General features: G+C 45.6%; 1 protein-coding gene across 5 annotated transcripts in view; it reads right to left on the bottom strand.

Annotated features, from left to right (window-relative positions):
* The window catches only part of NEK11 (NIMA related kinase 11), a 377,860-nt gene that overhangs the window by 265,531 nt on the left and 92,541 nt on the right, over positions 1-19,788 (bottom strand). For all 5 annotated transcript variants that reach the window (XM_075587096.1, XM_075587095.1, XM_075587098.1 and 2 more), the window contains exon 4: positions 7,978-8,096. In XM_075587096.1, coding sequence (XP_075443211.1) covers positions 7,978-8,096 — 119 coding nt within the window. The remainder of the gene's footprint in view (positions 1-7,977; positions 8,097-19,788) is intronic.

Below are 19,788 nucleotides of genomic sequence, written 5' to 3'. Positions count from 1 at the left end.
ACAAGCAGAATAGGAAGCACAGATATACAATTAAGCTGACAGTAGGAGTGTAGGGGGGAAAAAACGATTAAGTAATAGTAATCCTTTTGGCCCGAAAAAGCAGAACAGAAACAAATACTGTAATTTAATGCAACTACAATGCATTTGGTTCAACGCCTACAATGTGGCGCAGGCGCTTCCAAAACTAAAACATAATCCTTAAGCACATCCATGTACACAAAGGATAAAACCATATGTGTAAGTACCAAACTAAACGCTATCTAACCCCCCCTAACATCAACACCCCAAACCTTAAGGGATTCCTCCGTGCAGCTGTAGGCATTCTCCACCCCTACAATGAGCAGCCACTTTACCTTTTGTTTCAACGTTTTCCGTCATTCTTTCTAGATCGTAAGCTCTGATGAGCGGGGCCCTCACTACCTTATGTATCTGTTTCACTTGCCTGTCCTTACTTATATGTAATTCAGTTTACTGTATGTAATGCATGTACCGCACTGCGGAACATGGTGTCGCTTTAGAAATACAGTAAAGGATAATAATAAGTTTAAAAAAAAACTAGTGCGCAGTTGTATAAAGCAATTACATATAAGTCCCACGATAAAACAAATCAGAGTCATAAAGGGTTAATCTGATGTCAATGGAAAGATTACATTATTCATAGGATGTACCACCACTCTATGTTCCCCTTGTGTCAGAACGTTTTATTTGGTTCTCATACAGTATGTATCTTGCTTTTTAGATTTCTGTTTTCAAAGCCGACTGTTCACGTTTATGAGAATTCACAACAGAGGGATAAAAAGAAAAAACTGTGAGTGCATTTATTGCTACTGATAAAATAAATGGAGCATATAATAAATTGTAGTAAGTGTCATGGGAGACCAGGACAATTTACACCGGGATCACAAATGTTAGACAGAACAAAGGAGTTAAATAAAGCAAGCTTATTTTGACCGGACTCAACAGGCACAACACAATACAAGATTTCAGCACAACTCATCAAAGCAGGTGTTACGGTGGGGGAATCCTGGGCACTACTTCAATAGGTTTACCCAGGTCAGCTTCCACCACTCTCCACATGGTTCTGGTCCCTCAAGACCTCGGGATGTTATTCGCAGAATAGCAAATTTAAAAATACCACTCGTCTACTTGACCAAGCCTCGCTTTGGACACCTACTAACTAAAGTCAGGATAAACTCCTGATAGACTGTGGAATTGAAGATTGGCCCCGCTTAACATAGACCTCGGCCTCCATCTGAAACTATAGAGGAGGGCTGCTGACCAATCAGCCCACAGATGCTAAGTGCAGGTCAATCACAGCACGGATGCAACTGTTGCGGCCCCTTTTAACCTCCTACATCCCCGAAAAAATTTGGGGATGTTTTCCGTTTGTCACGGACTTTGCCGCGCGTCAGCCGCATTCACCCGACAGCGCTAATGGCGCTTAACATTGAAAGCGCCCGCGGCGCCCAAACCGGCGGAAACGGCTGCAGGGGGTTAAAGGCGGCCGTCACTGTATGTCGGCCAATCACAGAGCGAACTACGTCGGCCAATCACCGAGCGAGGGTTCGTCTGTGATGAGCCAATCAGGGCCATGGGAGGTGAAAGTGCTTTAGTACAGCCCACAGAGATGGGCTTAAGGAGAGTGGGAATATTCAAACTGACCACTAGTCAGTTGGAGCTCAGATTCAGACCTCAGGTTCCAGTTACAGCCGGATACGTCATGACCTCAGAGCCACAGTTATAATATGCCAGAAACATAGAATTCATTTGGACTGGTAGGCGCAATGGCTGAGCTTAACCTTTAATATGCTGGCTACATCGCCCCTGCTGTCACACCTACACCCTTAAGACGAGAGCTCTGGGGCAGCAGCCCCAATGGGTTGGTCCCCAAGATTGATTACAGTCTTGGGTCTCTTGTCTGGGCTGGGGTCATCCTACAGGGATAAGCTATTGGCGTTGCCGTGATCACTACTGCCCTTATGTTGTGTTGAGAAATTCTATTCCTGCAAGGCAAAGCTCCACCGCAGTAGCTTCCCATTCTCACCGGACTCCTAGTGCAACCAGCTCAGGGGATTGTGGTTGGTGACCACCATATAGGGTCACCCCTACACATTGGGCTGTAATTTCTTGAGAGCCCATACAATAGCTAGACATTCCTTTTCTAGGGTAGCATTGGCAGTCTCCCAATCTAGCATTTTGTGGCTGAGGTATATGATGGGGTGTTCTGCCCCATCCTCGCCCACCTGGCTGAGCACAGCACCGATGCCGAAGTTTGAGGCATCAGTCTATAGTAGAAACTCTGTCCTCTAGTCGGGGACCACCAGGATCGGAGTGCTAGATGTGACACCTTTGAGTTCCTAGAATGTAGTCTCACTCTTCTGAAACCAGATAGCAGTGCGGGGATGCCTCTTTTTGGTTATATCAGTCAAGGATTTAGCCAGGGAGCTGTAGTGCCGACAAGTTTACGGTAGTACTCGGCAGTCCCCAGAAACGGTAGCACCTGATTCTCTGTCTTGGGTACGGGTCACTCTACTATAGCCTCCATCTTGGCCAGTTCGGGTTTGAGATGCCCTTCACCTATCCTATGGACCAAGTCTAACACCTCTGCCATCCCAATCTTGCACTTAGCAGGTTTCAGGATAAGCTCTGCGTCTCCGATCAGGAGGTCACCCCAAGTTGCCCTGAACACAGCCAGGCCAACTAGGTACGCCCGGGCATACCCCTGCACTCAGGGTGATGAAGGCCAATTGTTGCTACACCTACGGGGATAATAAACCAAAAGAAACTGAACTCAGTTGGTATAGCACTCAGTTATCGCTAGTGATTAATGTAATTGTTAAAAATTATCTTTATTATTCAAATTAACTATTAAAATAAATGGTGCATAGAAAAGGATAAAAATTAAACATTACACTAATGTGTCAGATAGCTGGAACTATGCCAGTAGTAGCGAATCGCTATCTTAGAATAGACCCCTATTGTCGGTCTAGAGATGGCAGTGTCTAGTTGCTTGAGTTGGTATAGGTAAATTGTTACACTCCCCCCTGGCCAGGGAGAGGAGTACAGGCATACCCCACTTTAAGTACACTCACTTTAAGTACACTCGCGAGTAAGTACATATCGCCCAATAGGCAAACGGCAGCTCGCGCATGCGCCTGTCAGAATGTCCTGAACAGCAATTCCGGCTCCCTACCTGTACCGAAGCTGTGCGCAAGCAGGGAGACTATAGAGCCTGTTACAAATGCGTTATTTACATCAGTTATGCACGTATATGATGATTACAGTACAGTACATGCATTGATAAGTGGAAAAAAGGCAGTGCTTCACTTTAAGTACATTTTCGCTTTACATACATGCTCCGGTCCCATTGCGTACGTTAATGTGGGGTATGCCTGTATAGTGGTGTGAAGCTGCGAGTGGTAAGTCTCGTCAGGTGCTATATAATATAGCCTGAAACAACAATATATACTATAATGGTGAAGATTGTTGTTGGTCTCTGAGTCAGAGTTGCTATACAGATTGAGGAAGAATCAGCTGCAGCTATGCTGCCTATCCTCTTTATAGAAATGTATAGCTAAAGTTAACTGTGTACTTGACCCTGCTCTGAACCCCCTGTGGTCACATTTAACATACAGTGGCGGCCGCCTTTAGCCTCCTGCTGCAGTTTCGGCACGAAATTCAAACTTGCGGGCAGATGCGGCATGTTCCGGGCCGCGTTCCGGCCGTTTTAGGCGCCGCGGGCGTTTTTCATTGTTTAGTCATTGTTTAGCGCTATTAGCGCGTCTAGCCGTTCAGCGCTGAATGCGGCTGAGCGAGTGAAAGTGCGTGGAATACGGAGAAACATCGGAGAACAACTCGGGGATGTTGGAGGTAAAAAGGGGCCGCAGCAGTAAGGGGAAAATATATATAGCAGCGTAATGCTGTCAGGACAATGGTAGTAGCGGATGTAAAATACTACCTGTGTGTCAGCTGTTTTGCCCCGTTTAGACAATGTTGCACACAGGAGTGTATTCCGCTCCTAATCCCTTCAGTAAGTATTGCAATAGAGTGCTTGGTTAGCTGAAAAGACTATAACGATGGCGTTCCGAGCCATTCACCTCAATATCGCAGCCATTATAATATATTGAGTCCACCACTGAATAAGTAAAGTAAAGCTGACACTGCCACAGTTTTAAAAAGCCCCGTCGATGACCGTTTCGCGTTTGCCGCTTTGTCAAGACTCCTGGGCTATCTGCCAATAGCCTCGGCTGAGATCCATGGTAGTCAGATACCTTGCCCCCACAACCTCAAACACATAACTGAGTGGTACCATCTTTTGGGGGGGGGGGGCAGGACTACTGGCGAGGTCTGAGGAATTAGGCATAGAGAGACCACCCCTAGGGCCAGCATCTCCTTTATTTTCTCTCAATCAGACTGACTACCAGGTAGTGAGGGAGAGGGAACGGTTAGATAGGGAGATCAGGGACACTCAGCAGTACTATAGGGAGTTAGTGACTGGTTATCATGTCCCGACAGACCCCCTGACTAAGATGACCAACCAGAGGGCATTGGTGCTGGCAGCCTAGTCCCAAGAAGGTGGACCGGCAATTCTGAATTTTTGGCCCTGCATTGCTGCAGTTATCAATGTGCATGCCAAATGTTAAATGGGAGTCAAACCATATGCCCAAGTATTTATAACGAGTAACAGGAGTTAGGGTGGTATTAGCGTTGGTTCTGATCTGGAGCTCAGTCACTGGAAGCTTTAAAAATGTAGCTTTGGTCCCAAATACCATTGTTACAGTCTTGTCAGTGTTTTAAAACAGTTTGTTTTGGGAAATCCAATTCTCAAGTCTCAAAAAGTCAGATTGAAGTATGTGTTCAAGGTCGGAGAGTCTAGGGCTGTGTGCGTATAAGATTGTGTCATCTGCATACATGTGTATTGAAGCTCCCTTACAAGCTGTAGGAAGATGATTGATGAACACTAAGAAGAGTAGGGGCCCCGGAACAGAGCCTTGTGGGACACCACAGGTGATATCCTAGGGGTTGGAGTTAGAGCCTGACATAGACACATGTTGGGATCTACAGTACCTGATAGGTAGGAATGAAACCAGTTTAATGCATGCTTCCCTATTCCAAAGCACTGGAGTTTGTTAAGCAAGATATCATGATCAGTAGTAGTATCAAAAGCCTTTTTAAAATCTAGGTATATTGCACCAGAGAGTTGTCCCAGTTCCATTCCACACTGGATTTCATTGCAAACGTTTAGCAGTGTAGTTACCGTGGAGTGTTTGTGGTGAAAGCCAGATTGGAATTAGCTAGGGAAATTTGTCTTGGTACTGCTGCGGCCAAGTTTATTCGAGCATTTGCCCGTTCTTGGCCGCAGCAGTAGCCTGGCGCGCGCCCGAGAGTGACGGGCGTGCGCTGAAGCAGCGGAAGAGCGCCCTCCGATCGGGGCGCTCTCCCTACCGCTGCCGGGTCCGCCGGAACCCCCTGCCGCCGTCCCGCGATCGCGGGACACCAGGGCTCCCTCGGGGAGCCCTGGACGCGCGTGCAGGGGGCGCAGGCTCCCGAAGACGCGTGACCGCGCGTCTATGACGCGCGGCACGCCGACAGGCGGCCACTAGCAAGCCGGGAAATCTCCCGGCTTGCGGTACCGGCCACACTTTAATAAAGTGTGTCGGTAGTGTATAGTAATCGCTTAATTGGGAGTGAACACATTTTTCCATGACTTTGGATAGTATTGGGAGAAGAGAGATTGGCCTGTAGTTTGAGACAGTGTTTTTGTCCCCACTTTTGAAGATTGGGACAACTCTGACAGCTTTCCAGGTCTTGGGGATATGGCCTGCAGACAGAATAGAGTTAACTATGGAAGCAATTGGTTTGGCAATGGCTGGGGCACCAAGTCTTAGGAACTTAGATTGCAGTGTCAGGTCCACATTGGCTGCTTAGTTTTAATTTGAGGAGCGCTTGTGTAATCTCCTCTTTGGATACTGGGACAAATTGAAAATTGTGAGCAGTGTTGGGAAAGGGTGGGGCTATAGGGGTACTCTCAGAATTAGGTTCATGTTTGTGGTTTGGGTTGCATTTCGCTAATAATGTAGTAGCACACCCCACAAAGTAATCATTGAATGCATTTGCAATGTCAGTGGGATTTGTCAGAGTAATATCCTCCTTAGTGATATTACTTGGTTGTTGATAGCAAGAAGACTGGAATACTGTATATTGTTGATAACCTTCCAGAAGTTAGCTGAGTTTGATGTATTATGGTGAAGATTGTCAGAGTAATATTGTACTTTTGCATGTCATGTTTGCCTTGTGCACATATTCAGCAGGCATCTGTAGGGATTAAGATCCTTGGTAGTGCCAGTTTCTCTATAGCCTTTCCATACGGCATCCCTGAAATGGTAGAGTGCTATAAGATCAGTTGTAACCCACGGAAGGTGGGCCGCCCCATACTCTTATTCTCCGTAGTGGAGCATGGATCAGAGCTGCCGACCAATCGATGCATGGATGCTACCATGGGTGCCAATCACAGCAAAGATGCTACAATGATTAATCAGAGTGAGCAACGTCGGGTTCGCCTGTGATCGGCTGTGGAAGGTGACAGTGCTTTAGGACAGCCCACAGAGGTGCGCTGAAGGAGAATGGGAAATTCAAACTGAGCACTGAGACCGTAGTTAATTGGGGCTCAGACCCACACCTTAGGTTCCAGTTTCAGCCAGATACCTCCCGTGGAGATAGATACCTCAGAGTCTGGGCTGAACAATGGACCTGTCCTCAGAACCACAGTTCCCCAGGCCTGAGTACACACCCCTCTCCACTCCAACAATGTCTCAAGCACTTTACCTACACACCTTTTGATTACACAACAAGATTCCTTTGAGCGCAGGCTGGCCAAGTGAATTACCCGCCCAGCACACAAAGGAGTAATTAGAATACATCACATTATATATAAAACAACGAAAAACCTCGGCGCTAATCTCCACAATAGGAAACCCAAAGGAGAAAGAAAGGGTTAAATATTACCAGTTGATGGTGACGTCAGAGGAAATGGGATGATGACGTCAGACAGCTGGTCTCTGTGCCTGATGAAGCCGAAGTCTCGGCGAAACGCATAGCTCCCAGCCGGCCATCCTTTTTTGTCCAAGAACAGTCTCAGTAGCGGTCGCAGAGCCCAGCTGTCTGACGTCATCATCCCATTTCCCTGCTTTCCGGATGCGGCAGCAGGGACTGCAGCTGTAGGACTTGCGCCCGCATTACGGGTGCTGACCAGGACTTTGTTGCGATGTGTGTGCCTTGCCTTTATATTTTTCAATTATTGATTAAATTTGGCGATTTTCTACTAAAATACTTGCCTCACCATCTGTTCGTGTACTCCACGTGGGAGACGCGGGGATAGAGGATAGAGGAACCATTGCGAGGATTCCCTTTGCCCTACCTTCCAGTTATCCGGCCCCTCTGATGTACGGACCGTGATTGTACTTACACTAGGCCATGTAAGTATTATTGATATATACTGTTCCCATTCATTTCCTCCCCCTCCCCCGCCCTCCTGGCTTTTCTAACCCTTGAGGTTTGCTTGACCTGAAGACTGCTGAAATCTGTTTAACCCTTGCTCTCCCTTGTTTTCCTGCTTATCACATTATATATGCATGAGGGGAAATAAATGGTTGGGTTTAACCTTTAATATGCTGGCCACATTGCCTTTGCCGTCACAGTAAGAACATATAGTAGGCATTTCATCACTCTACTCCTTTTATCAATTAATACCAACTATAAGGAGATAGATAGACAGATAGATAAATAAAGTACACAAATTCTTTAGACAGAGACAAGACAGAAAAGAGACATGAGCCAGCTCCTGTACATGCTTTCTAGCCAGGGTATCACTTAAATTATCTGCCCTTTGGAAATAATTTCTTACATAACTTAAATATAATGTATTATATTGATACAGATACCTAGTACATATATTTAAAAAGAGTAACTTTACTATACCTTTCATGCATGTAATTGACACCAAGTAATAACTGGATGAACCACTCTACTATTTGACTTTCAGCAAATATTTTCCCATCTTTCTTGTATTCTTGTATTTTACAATCTAGGTCTCGGCCCTAAGAAAAGAAAAAGAACATGTCAACGACTCTTATTAAAACGATAGGGATCACTTGTCCAAGTCTCCCAGATTCAAAATTGGAGAATAACCAAAGCAAAAATATCATATTTATCAAAGATGCAAATTTCATTTATTTTCATGTAGACTGTTTTTCCTCGATAAATATGGTGCTGTTTTATTACCTCAGTTTTGCACCGTGGTGGCTTTTGATAAATAGACCCTGATATGATCACAAATAACCTGACAAAGGAAACGTTGGACAAACATAAGAACAAGTGATTTGTTTCTTAATTTCTTTTACAACAGAAACCATGTAAAATTATATATAATTAATTCATTGTAACCCCCTGTGTATGGCAAGCAACACATGCACACTGCCCCTTAGCAGGCTCCTCTCCAATGGACGTGTGACTATGATGAGCCAGTAGAGAGGCTGGTGAAGGAGGGACTAAAGGGGAGAGGGAGCTGTTAAAAAGGGGGCAGCTATGACAGTTGAGAAGAGATCCGCATGGGCCTGAAGGACTTCAAGCTCGATACATTTTGATCAGCGACATGGAACACACGTGTTGCTCTACATGACAGTGCAGAGACGGAGCAGGTGGAGAGCGGCCTATAGTGTGGAGGCAAGTCCAGCAGCTGGTGTCCATGAGCAGCCCTCAGGAGCGATGGCCAACGGAGAGGATAACCCATTGGTCATAGAAGACAGTGGTACAGAAGTAACCTTCTTTATTTGAAGCACAGGCCTACTACACATCAGCAATTAACATGAGCTCCAACGGTGTGCCGGTACTTCTAGAATAGGTCTGAATAACCCATAATTGTATGGGGGGGGGGGGGGTTGGGTACATAAAAGAAAAAAGGAAGAGGGGGGACAGCACTTTGGTGGAACAACAATTCTTAGTACTTTATATAACTTGGTTTGCAAGAGGGTTCTGGGGCAGCCTCTTCACACACTATGGGGTCCATCTCTGGGGGAACCAGGTTGGTGGAATCATATATGATTACATAACATACGTGAAGGAGCAGGGGGAGGCATCCGGACTACCCCCTAGCCGTGGTGTAAGATTGATTCAAGGGGACTACAGGCTGAGAGAGCCTAAATCTTCATATTGGCTACCTGTGTGTGTAATCCAGGGCAGCCATACCTTCTGAAAATTATCATATGTGTCGTTCAGGAAACTAGTAAGTTTTTCCATCGTACATATAAACCATACCTTGTTTCTAATAAGCGGGATTGATGGTAGCTTATCCTGTTTCCATAAACTTGCTATTGCACACCGTGCTGAAGTAATAATAGGAGTTATTAATTTATTTTCCGCCCTTTTAAGTCTAGGAGTGGTTTGCTCAATAGAAACAACCACGGATCTCGGGGGATATCCAAGCCTAGGATCTGTTGGATCCAAGATCTCACCCGCATCCAGAGGTCCTGCACCAGAGGGCAAGACCACCATATATGTAGGAAAGAGGCCACCCCACTGCATCCTTTGGGACAAATGGGGGAGTAGCCTGGAACATATTTAGCAATGTTTTCGGGAGTGTTGTACCAATGAGTCATAACTTTGTAAGCATTTTCTCAAATAGTTGAGCAGACTGAGCTTTTAGCTACGGACTCAAAAATATCCTCCCAATCATCGTCCTCCAGTTCATCACCCAGATCATTTCCCCATTTTTCCATAAATGTAAGCTTAGCCTGGGGGTCTTCACCTGGCAGGGAAAATTGGCCGTATAATTTTGAAATCAACCTCTGGTGGGAGTTTGCCCCTAGGCAGAGTCTCTCAAACAATGAGATAGGGCTAGTGGGCATAACTTTAGCATAGACGGCCCTTAACTGGAGATAACGAAAGATCTCTCCTGACAGAACTCCTCTATCCTTAACCAGTTTGTGAAAAGGGAGTCACCTTAAGGTCATGGCTAATGTCAAAAAGTCTACTGTTTGCTTGCCGCCAGTTTGCGAAAGTTTGTTTAGAATTCCCCGGGGAAACATTTCTATTCCCAAAGAAAGGGTTCATCAGGGAGTTTGGACTGCTAAGGGCCCATTCTTGTCAGTATTATGTGGATAACCAAGGGTAAACATTGGGCACAGGGGACATGCTTGGGTAACTTTTGATGTTTAGGAAATTGTGGATACTCAGGGGTTAACCTGGACTCTCTCAGCAAAGGAGCTTTTAATCACTGTCAAACGGTGTTAAAATCAGGCATTGTATGCCTGGGGAGGGGAGTCCATTGTACGAGCATCAAGCATCGCGTTCTGTGTGTTGTTGGCTTGTTCATTATCTGCATACTATGTGGCCATTGTTGGGGGACTGAGGGGAGGTTGACCGCCAGGTGGGATAACCTACAGAACAAAGCCAGAGCTTTGGCCAGGTTTGAATCTCGCTCCCCTTTGTGACTCTCCCCTTTAGCAGGTGTTGCTCACATAACCACTACCCCTCCTATGATTGGTCTGTTTCTGCCACCAAGCTCGTCCCTGGTTCACCTGCCAATTAAAGGGACGGTCCGAATTGGCTGGCGAACATCATTCCATGATTTTGATTGGAACAGGAGCTGATCGGGAGTTACGGAGACTCTGGAAAGGATTTGAAAGAGACCACGTTAATTATGTCAGCGCAGTAACCCTGTGGCTGTGAGCTCGCGAGCTGGATTGGAACAAGCAGAGAGCTCTCGTGGGGACTCCTCAGCACAGGGAGTCTGTGGCCCAGGTGGGCAGACCCCGCTGGAGGGCATCTTTTCACCTGTACTTGTGTGAGTGTTGGGGGCCAGTCTCGGGGACCAGAGACCATCCGTGTATTAATTCTATTTTCCCAGGGACTTCATCCCCTGCCCTGAGTGGGCTACATGGAGAGCCAAGTTTCGGTGGCCGCCAATGGGACTTTCTTCAGTTTGGGGCACATAACTTTGGTGGGTGGCGGTCCCCAACACACCAGCGGAGTAGTCAGGAGGCTATCAACCACTCTGGACTAAGTAGCCCAGATGCTACTAGCCAAGATCCCCTGGATGTTTGAGTAAAGTGGCCAAAGAACTGTTTTCTTTGCAGACTTTGGGCTCACTTTGAGCCACTCACATAGACTAAAAGAGCCCAGGATTGCTACGCCTTGGCGGCATCCTGTGGTAGTGACCAACCTTTTATGTGAGTAGTTGCCCGTTTAGGATTTATCTGTACTGGGGTGTTGGATACCATGTTGTTGTACTTTTTCATAATAAATCCTAAAACTTGCTAGCTCCCAGTGGAAACCTGTGTCCCTAGAGTAAACGTTGGGGATATTGAAGGGTTGAGCCTACCCAATAGGCTCTAGTGGCAGTGGACATTGACTTGTCTGGGCACAGATCGGATAACTCTAGCAGTGAGGTATGCAATGACGTGGCTTGTTCTGGTGTTAGCTGTGGGTTCACTAGCCTCAGTACCTGGACCACCTGCATGTCTCCCGATATTGAGTAGCTCTGAGCCTTGACCTCCAGACACAGGAGCAACACACTCAGTGACAGATCCCACTTTCCCTTTATTGCCAGTGGTGCAGTGATCGGAGCCCGATGGCTGAGTACTACAGAAGTGGGACCAATGATGGGCCAGGTCTGCAGGAGCTCTGGTCCCAGCTCTGGAAACTGTTGGCTGAGTTGGGCCCCAACTCTACACCCATGGAGAGGATGGCTGAGGAAGGCCTTATTGGCACTCGGGGGATTGGCCAGGTTTAAATCTCCCTCCTCCGTGACACTCCACTTTGGCGGGTGTTGCTCGTGAAACCAGACCCCTTTGTCCCTGATTGGTCAGCCAGTTAAAGGGACACTCCTGAATGGCTTGTGGCCGTCTTCCATGATTTTGAATGGGACAGGAGTGTTACAACTACCTTAGCTGATCTGGTATTCCAGAGACTCGGGAAAGCATTCGAGACACCCCGTGGATTAGATCAGGGGTGCGCAAACTGGGAGGCGCAGGATTTTTTTTGGGGGGGGTGTGGGCGGTTGCATAGGCCTGTGCTCTTCCCCAAGGCATTTAAATTAAATGCCGGGGGACCACGCGAGGCCTCTACAAACTCAATTTACCGGGATTCAGCTGGCTTCTGGTCACGTCGCCATGACAACTGCAGGGTCACATGACGTGGCATCACATGACCCTCTGCCAGGTCACTCGAGAGGGGGGGCTCGAGCGCAGGGACCAGGACACAGGGGGGGCGCAGCAAAAAAACTTTGCGCACCCCTGGATTAGATCATCACAGGGAGCCTACAGTCTGTGTGCAGAGCCCACGGACTGCATCTTTACACCCGGACTTGCGCAATTGTTGCAGGCAGTAACAGAGAGAGGGGGGGGGGTTCCCGGTGACTTAATCTCCAGTCCTGAGGAGTGGCCTTCTTGGAGAGCCAAGCTTTGGTGGCCTCCAGGGGGACTTTCTTTGGACTTTCTTCAGTTTGGGGCATCTGGCGTAGGCAGGTAGGGGTCCCCACCACACCAGGCGAAGTAGCCAGGAGGCTACTAGCGACTTTACTCCCTGTTTCTCTGGAAGTGAGCTGATCCATTTGGGGCACCCAGCTTCAGCAGGCAGTGCTCCCCACCAGACCAGTGGAGTAGCCAGAAGGCTACCGACCACTCTGGCTTACAATGTTTTATGGCTTTTTGTGGTCTTTTTAACCCGTAGAATGCCACAGTGACCTGCAACGCATTACATATTATTGCATTGTATGAGTTAATGTAGCCAATAAATTGCAAAATATATGAATTTGTCTTTTTTAGGCATTCCCCAAAGTTCTCATCATTATCTACCAGCATGGATGACTCACGCGTTGGTCCTTCTTTATCTACCTTGAAAGGGAACAATGTGACTGGGTATTTGTTACATATAAAAAATGTTTTTTAAAAACAGCAATCTAATAGAAATATAATTATTAATGTCAATAAGGTAGCAGGCAAAAAAAAAAACAACAAAAAAAATTCAGAAAGTTTTCTTACTTGTCCTTGCCTTCTTAAAAATGACCTAGCATTCCACAGTGTACATGGCAGTTATTCATACTTTGTCCCTAGTTGATAAATTACTGTACTATGGAGTGTTACATTCCTCTTTTGTGAAAACAGGGTGTCTGACACACAATATTTATGGAGGTCTAATAATGCGACAACCCGGAACTGTAATCTCTTTAGGAGATGGCCTTTCATAGGACTGCCTGGCCATGTACTTCCATGATGGGAATGACAAAGGTCAAACAAGACATGATTAATCATTCCCATCAACATTCCTAGCACACTAAATACATTTATTGAGCATGGTGACAAGAGATACATAGACAAATTGTAACCAAAACTCTGATTCAGAACACCCTATTAGCTCAGCACCTGAGGATTTATTATCTGTCAGCGATATACCACCATAGCAGCTTCATTAATACAGAAAGATACTGAGTTGGGTTATACTGTAGCTTTGATTTCCCTGCTACAACAACCCAAAGCCCTTGTTAAGGTGAATGACACACAAAATCCTCAGCAAACCGAGGCTTCCCTATGACAGACATTCTTACTAAGAGCATACATCTATATGAAGAAGATAAGCCTGGGGCAAGTTGGATGGTTCAATTTATAATACCCCAAATGTAATTTACACCGCACATACCTTGTTCCACTTTCTTTGAGTTCACAAAATTGAATTAATTTGGCATGACAAAAATAGCTGTGAGTACGGAGGTTAGATTATAATGTGATAATTGCCCCCTATGGGAATCTGAGGAAATACATCATTTAAAACGTGTTATATGGTCAGCATGCATATGCTCACTCTAGGAAGACAAAATAATATTTTTTTTTTAAAAGAAAGTATATTCGATGCATGACCAATAATACTGGCACTCAATCTTTACCATTAGAGGGCTCTTTTTACAATGAGCAGAGTCCTAAAGAGCAACAATCACATGTTTTCTCTAAAGCAGAAATCTTGTCAACGTGGTACATTTTTCCCATTTTACCTGGACCAAGGGCTCCTTCAGAGTAGAACTGTTGATCTCTTATTATTCTTATCTTATCACTGCCGATTTCGTATCCTCAGTTCAGGATAAATTAAATAGCAAAGTCTCAGTTAAAAAGTAGGTGTTAAATTAATATATTAGCTCTCAGGTAATAACTTGGCAGACAGCCATTTTTATTTTCTCTATCAATACTTAAATTCACTAAAACCTGTGCATAATGTGATGGAGTACATCAGCAACTGAATGACATACTGCCCACGAGCAAGACAGGACCCTGGTACTGAGGTGGGGAAGTATTGAACCACGCACCGACAGCAGCGGAAGGGTGCCTGGCAGGCGGATTGTCAACGTAGCCGGGTCTGGGTTGGAGAGAGCTGGTTAGTCCAGATACTTGCCAAGGTCTTGGGTTGGAGAGATCAGAATGGTCAAAGTCCGTATAGCCGTGGTCGGGGTTGGAGAAGTCAGCAGAGTCGAGGGTAAGCCGGGGTCAATATCCACAGGAGTTACCAAGTACAAGCCGAGTCGGTACACGTAGGGTTAATTGTAGAGAAAAGCACAGACAAGGAGCAAGGCACAACAGACGTGGAAGCACAAGGCTACAACTAGATATGCTCAGCAATGACTCTGAGCATGAGCAGGGTATATATGAGTAGCAGGAACCAATAGAACAGGAGGCAGAGCGGAGGTGCTTCCCAGTGGGAGCTGTGATAGGCTGCAGGATACAAGTGGCTAAATGGTAGCTTGCCACGCAGCTGGGGAGCGGTGCACGATGTCACGTGTGTGCGCGCCGCATGTGAGAGAAGCGCAACGCGTCCGAGGGGGCGGAGCTAAGCTCTGTGGCACATTAGAAAAGCTGCGCATGCGCGCGCGCTCTGTAAGCACAGCAGGGTTGCGCGCACGTGCTGGTGCCAGAGTGGAGGTCTGAGAGGCAACAGGTAAGGAGGGAACACGTCGCAAAGGACTGTACCCCCCCCCCCCCTTGAGGATCGGCCTCAAGACGATTCCCATAAGGCTTGTGCGGGAACCTGGCGTGGAACCGCCTTAACAATCCGGGAACATGGATCTGATGAAGAGGTACCCATGAGCGTTCCTCCGGTCCGAAGCCTTTCCAGTGTACGAGGAATTTAACTCCTCCTCTGGAGTATCTGGAATCGATTATGGATTGAATTTCTAATTTTTTCTGACCATGTACAATGACAGGTGGAGGTTTAGGCGAGATATCAGGAAACTGAGAACTTTGAACAACCAGTTTTAACAATGAGACATGGAAGACTCCCGGGATTCTCATAGATTGAGGCAGTTGCAAGCGATATGCCACAGGATTGACCTGTTTGAGAACGGTGAAAGGGCCCAGGAATCTTGGGGCCAGTTTCAGTGTAGGTGTCTTAAGTCTTATGTTCTTAGATGAAAGCCACACTTTGTCTCCTGGCCTAAACCTGGGTGCCTCACGGCGATGGCGATCCGCCTGTGTCTTCTGTCTGAGTACTGCTTCCTGTAGGGTCTTGAATTCTCTTCCAAGATTTTTGGAGCGAGTTTACTCTGGAATCTGCTGCTGGAACCCCAGAAGGATTGGAAGAGATAGGAAGGCGAGCTGGATGGAAACCGTAATTTCAGAAAAATTGTGCTTCTTGTGTGGATTCATTTCTGAGTGAGTTATGGGCGAATTCTGCCCATGGAAGTAGCTCCACCCAGTTGTCCTGTGCGTCGGAAATAAAGCATCGTAGATATTGCTCTAATGACTGATTCGGTCTCTCAGTTTGTACATTAGTTTGGTGATGATACCCAGAAGAAAAAAGAAGAGTGATCTCCAACCTTTGGGCGAAGGCACGCTAAAATTTCGAGACGAACTGTGACCCCCGATCGGATACTATAGAGAGTGGAACTCCATGAATACAAAATATTTCGTTAATTTAAAAATCTGCTAGGGTGGCAGAATTAGAAAGACCCTTGAGAGGAATGAAATGGGCCTGTTTGGAAAGCCTATCAACAATGACAAGAATCGTATTCATCCCACAAGAAACAGGAAGCTCAACAATAAAGTCCATTGAGAGGTGGGTCCACGGTCGGTCTGGAATGGAGAGGACGGAGCAGACCAGATGGCTTATTGTGGACGGACTTATTTCGAGCACAGGTGGAACATGAATTCATGAATTCCTTGATATCCTTAGACATATTAGGCCACCAAAAGGTGCGTCTGAGCAGATCGGTTCTGCTCAGTTCTTTTAGTACCCGGGTGACCAGCCGACTTAGAGGAATGACCCTACTCAAGAATTTTCTGCTGAAATTGAGGTGCAGCATACAAACAACCCTCCGGCACTTCCAAACCCTTGGGGATGAGCGTCTGCATCTCTAAGATTTTGTCTAGTACATCAAAAGAGTTCGCAGAGATAATAATAATAGCATGTTTTTGTATAGCGCTGCTAGTTATACGTAGCGCTTTACAGAGACATTTTGCAGGCACAGGTCCCTGCCCCGTGCAGCTTACAATCTATATTTTTGGTGCCTGAGGAACAGGAAGATAAAGTGACTTGCCCAAGGTCACAAGGAGCCGACACCGGGAATTGAACCAGGTTCCCCTGCTTCAAACTCTCAGTGCCAGTCAGTGTCTTTTTACTCACTGAGCCACTCCCTCTCCCAGATGACATATTTGTCGGGTAGAATGGTCTCAGGAATGTCTTCAGATCTGTCTTCACTGACGAATTGACAGCATAGGGCGTCAGCCTTTAGATTCTTAGTACCAGGAATGTAGGAAATTATATATTTGAATCTGGAAAAGAACAATGCCCAGCGAGCCTGACGGGAACCGAGTTGATGGGCACCCTAGATAAAGTATATAACAGATTTTTATGGTCCGTGAGGATCGAAATCGGATTTTCAGTACCCTCCAGGAGGTGCCTCCACTCTTTTAGAGCAAGCTTGATGGTCAAGAGTTCCCTGTTGCCTACATTGTAGTTTTGTTCTGCGGTGGAGAATTTTTTTGATAAAAATCCGCAGGGATGTAGCTTATCCTGAGGGGACTGTCTCTATGAGAGTACGGCTCCAGCTCCAATATCCGAGGCATCTACTTCCAAAGTGAAAGGAAGTTTAGGGTCCGGATGGTGTAAAATGGTAGCAGAGACGACCGCCTTCTTAAGAGTTTCAAAGGCCTGGCATGCTTCAGGAGACCAAGAAGAAGTGTCCACATCTTTCTTCGTCAGGGCGGTGATGGGAGCCACAGTGGCGGAGAAATTACGGATACATTTACAATAATAATTGGCGAAGCCAAGAAACCGCTGAATCGCCTTGAGAGAAGTGGGTTTATCAGGATCCATTCTCACGTAGACAAGGAGAGGACTAACTTGGTGTGCTGGATATGCTCGGATATAGATTTAGAAAAAATAAGAATATCATCGAGGTAGACAATTACAAAAATGTTGAGAACATCTTGAAAAATATGATTCACGAATTCTTGAAAAACAGTTGGGGCATTACAGAGCTACAGAACGGCATGATCAAATAGTCGTAATGGCCGTCTCTCGTATTGAAGGCCGTTTTCCATTCGTCCCCTTGTCGAATACATATAAGATTGTAGGCCCCACGAAGATCAAGTTTAGAAAAAATGGAAGAACCTTATAGACGATCAAACAATTCTGAAATGAGTGGCAAGGGATAACGATTCTTTAGGGTTATTTTGTTAAGACCCCTATAGTCTATGCATGGACGGAGCAAACCATCTTTCTTCTTAACAAAAAAGAACCCAGGGGAGGATGAAGCTCTAATGAACCCTCTCTTTAAATTCTCCTGAATATACTCAGACATAGCCTTAGTTTCGGGAAGCGACAAAGGATAAGATCTATCTTTAGGAAGTGAAACAAGAGAAAAACAGCGCAAATGCATATAGTGAAGTAAATTCAACAATGGGGCAATCATAAGGACGGTGAGGAGGAAGGATCTCAGAACAAACCTTATCAAAAACATCAATGAAATCTGCATAAACTTCAGGAAGCGTGGGTTTGGCAGGAGTACTAGTCTCTACTCCAGCGATAAGTTGTACCCAGGATACAGGAGCAACTTCAGAAGCAATTTCCCATTGTCTGTCCAGTCTATAAGCGGATTGTGTTGTTTGAGCCAAGGAAGGCCCAGAATTACTTGTACAGAAGGTGAATGGATAACATCCAGTCAGATCTGCTCCTTGTGACCGTCGGTAGTGGAGAGAGTAAGCATAAGAGTCTCTAAAGAAATGAAGGCTGGCTGGAGGGAATGTCCATCGATAGCCCCTAAACCCACCGGTATTGATTTCTTGATCAGAGGAATATTATGTTTGGTAGCGAAATTTTGATCCACAAAATTTCCCCCAGACCCGGAATCGATGAAGGCAGAAGCCGGAACTAGGAAGCAAGGACCCTCAAGGAAGATAGACAGCATGACCCTGGTAGACAGACCTCTCTTAATAGAAGGGGAAGGAGAAATGGTACCCAATGAGACCCCCTCGTAACTCATTGGGTGTTGGCGTTTCCCGGCTACGTGGGACAATGAAGCACCAGATGACCCGACAGACCGCAGTAAAGGCATAACACTCCAGTTAGTTGAAGTTGGATAAAATTTTATATATAAATCAAGAGACAGAACAAGAGTTATCACATGGTTCAGGATCACATTTCTGAAGTGAGGATTACACCATCTCCAATCAGTTGTGTGTTTCGCATGCATACATGTCGTTCTTTGGAAAACCTGGCAACCAGAGTAATTACATTATCAAATGTACTTGTGGATCACACAGTACTCACAATTTCACTGGAGAGTATTGCATTAACAGTGCAAAATAATAATTTCAAATATTTTTCAATTGCGAACACAATCTTAAAGTACTCATCAATATAGAAACCATCAACATGTGCCTGCTTCACATTCACAGGTGCATATTTTTTCACCTCTCATTGCATGTCCTTTACTATTCTGCTTTTTGCTTTTAGGATATCATTTTAATTTTTAGAATCATTAATGCCAAATGTCAATGTAATATAAGAATTTTTCTTTTTTAATAGTATGCCTTTTCCTTGTTTTTCCTCCAGGATCGCACAATGTATACATATGTATCTCTTTCCATAGGGAGTGTAAATTCATTTTTTATTATAGAAATTTATTGTTGCTAATTAATTTCATGTGATAGCTATAAATTAGCTAATCAGTACCATCATACCTATAAATAGTGCGATGAGAGGTAGAGCAATAAGATTCCTGAAGAAGTTGTACCGACGAAGCGCGTTGAATCAGAGTGCTTTCGTGAATCGAAGTCCTGGCAGCCGGGGATTCCTCCACACAGCCCTTCCGCCCTCAACTTCACCCAACCGGAGGTGACGTAGATGAGAGCCGAGACGCGGAAGTAAGCTCCATAGTGTGTGTACCGGTCAAATTCAAACAGAGAGGAGTCGGGATTTCGTACCACGAATTTATGTAATGTACAGAATGTGAGTGTACATCTATATGTGTTTTTAATGTCCAATCTTTGAATACATTATTGAGATATACTGCCCAATTAGTATTTCTTTATCCTTTTGGGTATACAACAACTGATGGGAAGGATTCACGAACAAAGGGGTTTCATGTGCTGAGTTCCTGACCTATTGCTCCATTCAGAGAGAGGAAAGTGTCTCTGTACTGCCTTATTGAAAAGGACAAAAGTGTGAGTGTGATTGTTTATCACTTAACAATACTACTTTGGTTGAAATTGTACCACACTTTGTTGTTTTTATTGTTTCTTCTATGAT

This window comes from Ascaphus truei, chromosome 2 (assembly GCF_040206685.1).
Source record: "Ascaphus truei isolate aAscTru1 chromosome 2, aAscTru1.hap1, whole genome shotgun sequence".
Lineage (NCBI taxonomy): Eukaryota > Metazoa > Chordata > Amphibia > Anura > Ascaphidae > Ascaphus > Ascaphus truei.
This window is presented reverse-complemented; position numbering and strand designations above follow the sequence as displayed.